Raw genomic sequence first — 9,993 nt, 5'->3', positions numbered from 1 at the left:
GGGCTGAGCATGTGTTTTGTTTTGTCACCAGTATACATGACCGTTTATCTTTGTTTTGTCCAGCGTGGTGCCCAGTTTTAAAATATTGTTCCAGGTCAAGTGAAAAGTTTTAAAAAAGTTATTCAGTAGTTCTAGAAAGAAAAAGAAGCACAAAGATGAAAATTAATGTGTTCTTGGTTACTAATTTGGTAAATTGGTAGAATGGTTGGGTTTGATTTTGACTGAAAACCCACGTTACTCAATCCAGTTATGTTATTATCAGCCTTGGTCAACCATATGGTTCAAACAGATTAATGCAGAACAGGTCAAGCTAGCCAAGTCTGAAATAAATACCAACTTAAGATATTTTATAATTACGAAAATATGGTGGTTTTAATTTCAGCACCAAGAAGAAAACTGTGGGCAGATTCACCAGATGCCTTTTGTGTATTATGCGTTAATTTCCCCCACTAAAATGCTCCATTTCTCCCCTGAATAATGAAAAAAATGCTCCTTCTCCCCAAAATAAGTCAGTAAAATTCTTTGATAATACTCATTTTATAAGGAGGCTTCTTTATTAATTATTAACATTTTAACAGGGTTGCAATGCTAACAAAAATGTGTAAGTGGCATACCAACAACTTATACAAGTTAAAAGTCTTAAAGCAAGGAGCTCAAAAGTATGACCACCTAAGTTAATTAATTCACATTCTTTCATGCAGACATTAGCCAATCAGAAGTCAAGGACAGTTTCCAGCTGGCTTCTGATTGGATTAAATCTGTACGAAAGAATGTGAATAAATCAAAAGCGGTCAGTTTTGGGCTCCTTGTCACAATACAGCTAAACTCATCCTCTAAACAGCTGTTTTCCTGATTACCAGCCACTGTTCGGGAAATGAGCCCAAAAAAAGGAGGAAATCAAGCCACGTATTAGGGTAGCATTTGAATTGCTTTTTTCGTTTCGTTTTGTTGATTTTGTTTTTTTTTTCAAAGTTGAGCACAAGTCTACATTTTCTAAAAAAAAATAATTTTGGGAAAATGCCACAAAATGCTTAAACAAGGCTAATTGCTTCTGTCTCTCTAAAAAAGCTTGAAAAAGTGCTACCATAATTTATGTCCAAAAGCCTATTCCCCACCCTGGGCCACAAGGACCAGCTTTGGTACAGGGGTTTCCCTGGTTTATAATCACAATAGCAGGTGACTTATTGACGATCAGTTTAGGCTTCTGGGAAACTGACCACCTACCCATCTCTAAGCCAACATTAATGCTTACTTCTCACTTAGGGCAAAATGTTGGCTTAGGGGAAGGGTAGGTGGTCAGTTCCCCAGAAACCTAAATTAACCAAGCATTGTACAAACTACAAAAGGGAAATTGGAAAATGCAAGCTAATAAATGGTGCCATAGAGGGGCGTAGTCTGTTATAAGTTTTAACGGAAACTTACACTGTCTAATTAAGCTTTATACATGTAAGTTCAGTTTACATGTTAATTTATACGACAGAAGCTCGTCTACCGGCAAGCCAGACCACAAAGGTAAAATGTAAATGCTTCATTAACAAAAGACGATTAAAATCCTATAATGGCAAATAATACTTTATAGTGAAAGATTCAAGAGCTAACAACGACAAGTATTTAGACTGTAATCAATAAGGAAAACAAAGTGAAGAAAAACATGCATTATTTACCATGAACATTGTAAGCTCATGCATTCAATACATGTACAGTTTTTATCATACAATCACTTCAAATTAAATAACCTGCTTTTATGCACAAACCCACCTCTCCTTTCGCTTGAGGGCAGTAACCAATTAAAATGAGTGACGTGATAACATTGACTGCTAATCCCGACACTGTAAGAGTATTTGGAGCCAACCACAACGGCAACTGTTCAACAAGCCATCGCCAGTAGACTTGAAAATAAGGATCTAAAATCGTGCAACACTCCGCGCTATACTTGTGCTCTGAAAGACGTTTGAGTTGCCTTTCATTTAAAACACTTATCATTATTGATTATCCTCCTCTATAGAAGCGTCTATGTCCCTGATTTTTTTTGCCAAAGCGAAGATTTTCCACGTATTGCTCGTCTTGCAAATACAAGCTTACATAAACATATGTATTTACCGCTTCGCTGGTTTCATTCTTCGAACACAATAAGGCCTGGTTACAACTGTTTTGGCGCGGGCGCTAAGCCGCAAGCACATGCACAGGTAACCCAGACATTCTTCTGTCACGCAATCGTCCACAAGTCAAGTTGTCTTTACACTAGGCTGTTAAGTAAGACTTTAAGAGCCGCTAAGTCTTACTTAGGCAAAAATTCGTGTGTGAAGGCCTAAGTAAGATCTCAAGTAACTTTGCTTTGCATCTCATTAAAGTCGGAAAGTTGATACGATTCAAGAAAGTTTCAAGCGACTTGAAAACCATCCTTATGACCGACTTAGCTGACTCGCGGTTTTGCGGTTTCTTGAGCTTTGAGGAAGGCGAGACATGTCCGATCAATCTTAATTTTGTTGCGTGGGAAAATAACCTGAATTAAAAAAGAATCGGTTGTGTGTGAAGCTTTATTTTACTTGAAGTAATTAAAATTTACTTGTCTTGAAATATGTCTTAGCTTATTTAGGCTCTAGTGTAAAGACTACCAATGGCGCATGGAAACAGGTTTAAAGTGGCCCCCTCTTGAAACCCATGGGAGGGAGGGTGATTAAGGTATCATCCACCCTCAAGCACCCTCCTCGCGTTGATCAGCACTAGCGCTTTTACTTTTAACAAATACCCCCATAAACCGTACATTTTCTGAAAGCTTAATAGTTCCAGATTATTGCTTATTTCTTTTAAAAAATTAAAATATTAACGCGATTTAGAAATGAGAAGCTTTTTGTGAAAGTGGGTGTCACTGTAAATTTAAAGGGACAGTGTCCCGATTATGCGCACGCGCGAGCGTCATCTGTTTTTTCTTCAAAAGACAATAGAACTGTCAAATTTACTAGACAAGATTTCCTTCCGGACCGCACCGCCGACAGAGATTTGTTGTTTATATTCTCAAGTAATATTTTAGACTTTCGAAGAAGTCTTTCGTCTTATATAAAAATTTGGCTTGCGGTTCGAAGACTCCTCGCGATTTTATCGCTAGCTGGGCCGCCTCGCGACCCGAAAATCTCGTTCCGCTCGCTTTAAGGTGACTCGACCCAGTTTTTTTTTGGCGGGGTACTATCCTACTTTGAAGCTCTCTGGTATCCCCACCTTTACTTTTATCGTAAGTCTAACACATAGAATGGATAACATATAGATCAATCTACAATATAACATAAAATTTTTGGCGATCGGAGTAAATGTCACGTGGTTATAATGCCACGCCCCTTTGAGGTCTGAGTCGAAAATCTGCTGTTGCCGGCATTTTTTCGTGAAAATCTCTCGGCTACACATAGTGCGCATTAGTGCCTTGCGCTGAACAGAGTTTCACCAAAATCGCAAAGACCCAATTCGAGAAATTCACCGGTTTCCAAATTTAGGTCATAATTTATGCGAAAATGATAAGCAAACTTTACAGGGATTATATCTAATAAACTATGAGATTCATCTCTTTATTTAGGGCATCGTTATAACAGATGGGTCCTTGCAAGTCAGCAAAACGCTTTAGGGCCTTGCAAATGCGCGCGATTTCGAGCAAAGCAAACATATAGAAATTATAGTTTTCGCTATTTGTTGACGTTTGTCAGCGTTTAAGAGTCCTTCTCACGAAAAAAGCATTTTCTTAAAAATTCGTAGTTTTTTTCCTTCAAATTTTTTCAGGGCCACAATTGATTAACTAACTACCCGGACTCTGAATTTCATGGTCATTGAAAAACTGTGACATTATCTTCTATAAGCCCAAACTTGAGTAAACATTGAAGATTTTTAGCGTTTTGGCTGAGTTTGTGCTTTGGGAGTTGTCTATTGTTTCTAGTCTGTCATTATACAGCATTCTTGTTCAGCACGCGTGCAATGACCACGCTTGGCTGACTTCCGAATGCTCACCGAGATATTCCCGTCACGAGTTGGTTTAATTATTGGCTTGCATTAAACCTATGAAAAAATGATATTTTTTTAATAGTAAGTAGATTTAGTGTGTAGCACTTCTTGATTTTTTTTGCAAAGGCACAAGAAGCACGAGAATTGATTAAAAATTGTGAATTAAACCTCTATATATCACGCGATGGCCTGTCTCACTGTACCAAAATTATTATATCTCGGTGAGCATTCGGAAGTCAGCCAAGCGTGGTCATTGCACGCGTGCTGAACAAGAATGCTGTATAATGACAGACTAGAAACAATAGACAACTCCCAAAGCACAAACTCAGCCAAAACGCTAAAAATCTTCAATGTTTACTCAAGTTTGGGCTTAAAGAAGATAATGTCACAGTTTTTCAATGACCATGAAATTCAGAGTCCGGGTATTTAGTTAATCAATTGTGGCCCTGAAAAAATTTGAAGGAAAAAAAACTACGAATTTTTAAGAAAATGCTTTTTTCGTGAGAAGGACTCTTAAACGCTGACAAACGTCAACAAATAGCGAAAACTATAATTTCTATATGTTTGCTTTGCTCGAAATCGCGCGCATTTACAAGGCCCTAAAGCGTTTTGCTGACTTGCAAGGACCCATCTGTTATAACGATGCCCTAAATAAAGAGATGAATCTCATAGTTTATTAGATATAATCCCTGTAAAGTTTGCTTATCATTTTCGCATAAATTATGACCTAAATTTGGAAACCGGTGAATTTCTCGAATTGGGTCTTTGCGATTTTGGTGAAACTCTGTTCAGCGCAAGGCACTAATGCGCACTATGTGTAGCCGAGAGATTTTCACGAAAAAATGCCGGCAACAGCAGATTTTCGACTCAGACCTCAAAGGGGCGTGGCATTATAACCACGTGACATTTACTCCGATCGCCAAAAATTTTATGTTATATTGTAGATTGATCTATATGTTATCCATTCTATGTGTTAGACTTACGATAAAAGTAAAGGTGGGGATACCAGAGAGCTTCAAAGTAGGATGGTACCCCCCCAAAAAAACTGGGTCGAGTCACCTTAAAAACATATTTTCTAATTTGAAACTCGTGTCAGAGGTCAATCGTTCCACCAGGCTGAAGTTGTCTGCCAATTCACTGCCAGTTCGCTGGCTGCCAATTCGACAGGCTGAAGTTGTCTGCCAATTCGATTTAAGCGAGAAATATTCACATTATTTATAAGAACCAGTAAGAGAACTGTTACATTCGCCTTAAACAAGGTTTTTCAAACCCGTTCAGCTTTTCTGAATGACGAGTATTTGTTGCGTGACATCGCAATGGTGGGGTATTTGATCTTAGTTTCATGCAAGGTTTCCTACGGAATAACTTTTAATGCTGCATATTACCTGTCATTATTACAATTTTGTTATAATTTATACCGTATGTTTAGCTCATCTCAATGCCCATTACATCCATCTCAACACGTTTAGTACGAGAAAAAGCGTCACAAACATGCATGGAACATTTATAACGCTTGTAGCTTGTACGAAAGGTTCGAGTGCTGAATAACCCTGAATAACTTCTCACATGCAATTTCAATTATCAGTGAAATAATTTCATTGTCAACCTTACCGTATATTGAGCCCATCTCAATGTCTTTTACTCCCATCTCAACACGTTTACGCTGTGAAACAGCAACACCAACAGCGTATATTTACTAAGACTAGAAGCTTGTGTGAGCATTTCCGTCAGGGAATAACTTGTCGCGTGACATTTCAATTATTGCAAAAACAGTTTTAATGTAAACCCCACTGTAGGATTAACTCATCTCAATGCCCTTTACACCCATCTCAACACGTTTACTGTGTGAAACGGCAACACGAACAGCGTATATTTACTAAGACTAGAAGCTGGTGTGAGCATTTCTTGTATGGAATAACTTATCACGTGACATTTCAGTTATTGCTAAAACAGTTTTTATGTAAACCCCACTGTAGGATTAACTCTTCTCAATGCTCTTTAGACCCATCTCAACACCTTTACTCTGTGAAATGGCAACACGAACAGCGTATATTTACTAAGACTAGAAGCTGGTGTGAGCATTTCTTGTATGGAATAACTTATCACGTGACATTTCAGTTATTGCTAAAACAGTTTTTATGTAAACCCCACTGTAGGATTAACTCATCTCAATGCTCTTTAGACCCATCTCAACACCTTTACTCTGTGAAATGGCAACACGAACAGCGTATATTTACTAAGACTAGAAGCTGGTGTGAGCATTTCTTGTATGGAATAACTTGTCACGTGACATTTCAGTTATTGCTAAAACAGTTTTTATGTAAACCCCACTGTAGGATTAACTCATCTCAATGCTCTTTTGTCTCATCTCAACACGTTTACTCTGTGAAACTGCAACACGAACAGCGTACATTTACTAAAACTAGAAGATCGTGTGAGCATTTCCAGTATAGAATACCTTGTCACGTGACATTTCAGTTATTGCTAAAAGAGTTTTAATGTAAACCCCACTGTACGATTAACTCATCTCAATGCCCTTTAGACCCATCTCAATACGTTTACTCTATGAAACCGCAACACGAACAACGTAAATTTACTAAGAGTATTATCGTTCCAAGTCCAGTAATATCTGCCTGATTTGCTCGCGTTCTAGCCTCAAACGTTTGAAAGACATAATAAAAATGCAATCTCAACGCTATGAATCATCACAAAGGTTAGTCAAAAATGATATTATGATTTCATGTCACTAGTTTTTCAAAACATATAGCGCCTGTTTGTTCGATTTTGTCGGCCGCAGGGAGATTCATTTAAAAGTTTACTAACGCGTCGTTGCAAAACATTCTGCTTCACGAAGTTCCCCTCCACAAGATCTCCTCAGTCACATCAATGTCCCAACAGATTCTTTCTTACAGTCTTTATTGTTGCTGTTTCATTTCTGCGTATTCCTTTCACGATTATCTGAGCTTGCATGGAAGCTAGCAGAAGAAATAAGCCTTCAATCGGCATTAAAGTGCTTCCAATCTTTTGGTCCTCCGGCCAACGGCAATAAAGGGAACGCCAAAAAATCCAGATTTTGCCCAAATCGAAACTTAACAGGAACAATATATCATTGATCTATAATCCTGAGAAGTTTTAGTGTCGTATTGAACCCGGCCAAGCGCGATGCAAACGGATTTTTCAAGATTCTCTTACTCTCCTCGCATCTTTTGATTTCGCGACATCCTGTCCAAAAATCAAAGTTTGGTGCATGCGCAGTAACGGGATACTGTTCCTTTAAGTCCGGTCCAGCCAAAAATTAACAGAAAAAGCCAATTAAGGACGCATTCGCTTCTTAACACGTTTGACTAAAAAACGGTGTCTCAGATTTTTGTCAAGTGCGTTTGTTCTGTTATTATAAGCAGGCGAAGTTAGGGATAGCAAATCATTAGCACTACCTGTGAAAAAAATACTCTAACTCGAAAACGAAACAAGAAATCAAATTTCAGCCAAATTGGTTCCCGGGTTGCCGACTAGGAGTTTAAAACGTACCCTCAACTTGCCCTGATTTTCATTTCGAGAAAACCGTGGAAAAAGATTTTTGGCGGCGTATTACCCGTGATGATTATAACAGATTATAACACCAAAGCTGTCAATGTTGATGCATTCCAGAGAAGGGACAACTATAGTGACACAGCAAGAAAAGTTAAAAACGATACCCGACAACAGATGAACAATTTATTTCAAAGGTTCTGCTCTGTTCGGTCCTTTCTGTTGTCGAGAAAGTTTCATTACTTATTTGCAACGGGCAGTTTTCATTTTCGTACCGGACAAGCCAAGTTGAGCCACGCCCACTTTTAGTCGACGATACATTTTTTGAAAGTTCGACACTTCCCCGGAAAAATCGACGACAAACCGCTCCCTGGAGTTTTTCTTGAAGCTTGTTTCCCGCTACAATAGACTTTCAAAACAGTACTTCATCCGATTTTTATATTGCACGGGACCTCTCGTGACTTCGTCTCTCGCTTGTCTGCTTCGCGGCCTAAAAAGCTCGCTCCGCTCGCTAACGAACTCGTGAAATTCGATTCCACGGTAGTTTCAATGGGTTTTTCAGGAGCTTTGTCATCTTTTAGCCATTTTTCTTCTGTAGTAGGAGCCCTTGTCGTTCTCTGCTAATTTCGAAGCCCACTCTTTGGCGGCAAAACGATTTTGTCGTCTTCTTTTGTCTTGGAGTCGAGGACGAAAACGGACAAGCTCCTTTTTCTTCTTTGGAGGCATTCACTTTCAAACTCCAGGGAAAAACAGTGAGCACTATACTTGTAAACCACGATTTCTGTCAAATTGCGTGATTAGCTTGGTTCAACAACGGCACGTGGATCAAGTATGACAGGACTTGTCAACGATCAATTAAAATAATTAGCATAAAAAAAACTTTTGTACTCCATAAGTCTGAACAAATGCGCACGACTGCCAGATGCGCAAGACTGTCAGCAGGCTGTTATCGAACAACAACAGCCCTAAGGAACACTGTACAACGATACTAAAACTTTTCACTTAACACAATACCCCAGCTGCTACTTAACTCAAAGGTTTACAAACTGTAGTTACATTCATTTTGAAACAAACTGTTTGTGGCGGCATGACAAAGAGACACTGAGCTGACAAAGAGGCAACTATTTTTTTTTTATTTGACCAATTGTTAGAAACAATCTCTCTGTTATGCAAAGTAAGTCCATAACCTATTGACCTATTGTTTCCAGACTAAAGCGGATTTCTAGCTGCTAAATGTTTAAGTTAAGCAAGTTCGCCACAGCTCAAAAAGGAATGATGAGTCCTTTTTAGAAACTACACTACATATTTTTCCAGTACGTGGTTCTTGGACTAAATTCTTGCAGCACGGTACACTTAGAGACTAGAGTAAGATTCTAGAATAATGTGAGGTAAGTTGTTTTGAAAACTAAGTTTAAATCGGAGGGCAAAGGAATAAAATTATAAATAGTTGTACTTTCAAATTGTGTTGATCCGAAGTTCCTGCACTCCGCAAACCTTGACCGATTTTTAGGACCGTAAGCACAAGACAATCTTCTCATCTTTTACATAGTTTCAAGTCCCTAGAATTATCAAATCGAAACATCTTATATGAGTTTCAATGCAAATTTAATTCGCTATGTAAAAACACACTATCTCCCTGGATGAGTGGATTTTTAAAATTGAAATTTTTCCCATGTTTCCTTTTGCATATTGGATTTCTAACCAGCACAGTAAATGGATTTGTAAGTAAACTGATGACTGAGGGTGCCTGCAGCAAATGGAAACTATTTAACGATGCGGTCCGGATGTTTGTTACTTATACTTTTCAGCTGATTTATATGATTACAAATTGAAGCCCCATGAAATTTTTCAACTGAAGACTGTTCAATATTGGACCCTCGTGGGATTTAATTGAAGTAGAATTCAACCAGTTGTTGCGTTCTTAATCAGTGGTAAACTCACTGCTGTAAATCGTTATGGTAAAGATCGACGCACATCGATCTACGCATCATGGCGTCTGCATGTTGTGTTTGGTTTAGAATCTTCAGTCTTTATCCCCGCTCGTAAGCAGTAATTCGTTTTCAGCTTTACAAGAAACAAACGAAAGAGAAAAGAAAAAAAGTATGAAAAAAATTACTCCTTGAGAGATTGGAAGCAAAGTTGGGCCAGCTTAAACGTCACCAATATTCAGTACTATTATAATAGTATCAATTATGCTGTCATGCCCGAATGGCGCATCCATCATGTAATAGGCCTCGAATCGGGTATTTTGTCAAGTTGTAGTTAAAGACCCATAGCTTATTAGGGAGTTCATTACATATTGAACAGTTTCTTAATAAGACTGAGTGTAAAATAAGCAGAATTATGCACGCATCACTGTGAAGTGTGTGTTATATCCCGGGTCGGAAGGCCATCTTAGCGAGCGGATAACACCTCCGACGTGTTTGCCGTTTAAAATGAAGCAGCCACCGTATATTATTGATCGAGGCCAAAAAGTAATGA

At 38.5% G+C, this 9,993-nt stretch overlaps 2 protein-coding genes across 5 annotated transcripts in view; one reads left to right on the top strand and one right to left on the bottom strand.

Annotated features, from left to right (window-relative positions):
• The window catches only part of LOC140942389 (cholinephosphotransferase 1-like), an 11,249-nt gene extending 9,137 nt beyond the window's left edge, over nt 1–2,112 (bottom strand). For both annotated transcript variants that reach the window (XM_073391357.1, XM_073391359.1), the window contains exon 1: nt 1,759–2,112. In XM_073391357.1, coding sequence (XP_073247458.1) covers nt 1,759–1,983 — 225 coding nt within the window. In that variant the 5' untranslated portion in view covers nt 1,984–2,112. The remainder of the gene's footprint in view (nt 1–1,758) is intronic.
• The window catches only part of LOC140942388 (NACHT domain- and WD repeat-containing protein 1-like), a 34,647-nt gene that overhangs the window by 10,505 nt on the left and 14,149 nt on the right, over nt 1–9,993 (top strand). The window contains exon 1 of one of the 3 annotated variants that reach the window (XM_073391354.1): nt 8,740–8,900. The exons of the other annotated variants lie outside the window; for them this stretch is intronic. The gene's annotated coding sequence lies outside the window, so the exon portion shown is untranslated. Of the gene's footprint in view, nt 1–8,739; nt 8,901–9,993 lie in introns of those variants that run through there. 3 annotated transcript variants of the gene reach the window in all.

Source organism: Porites lutea, chromosome 6 (genome assembly GCF_958299795.1).
Source record: "Porites lutea chromosome 6, jaPorLute2.1, whole genome shotgun sequence".
Classification (NCBI taxonomy): domain Eukaryota; kingdom Metazoa; phylum Cnidaria; class Anthozoa; order Scleractinia; family Poritidae; genus Porites; species Porites lutea.
Note: the sequence above shows the minus strand (reverse complement) of the source record. Positions and strands in the feature narration are given on the sequence as shown.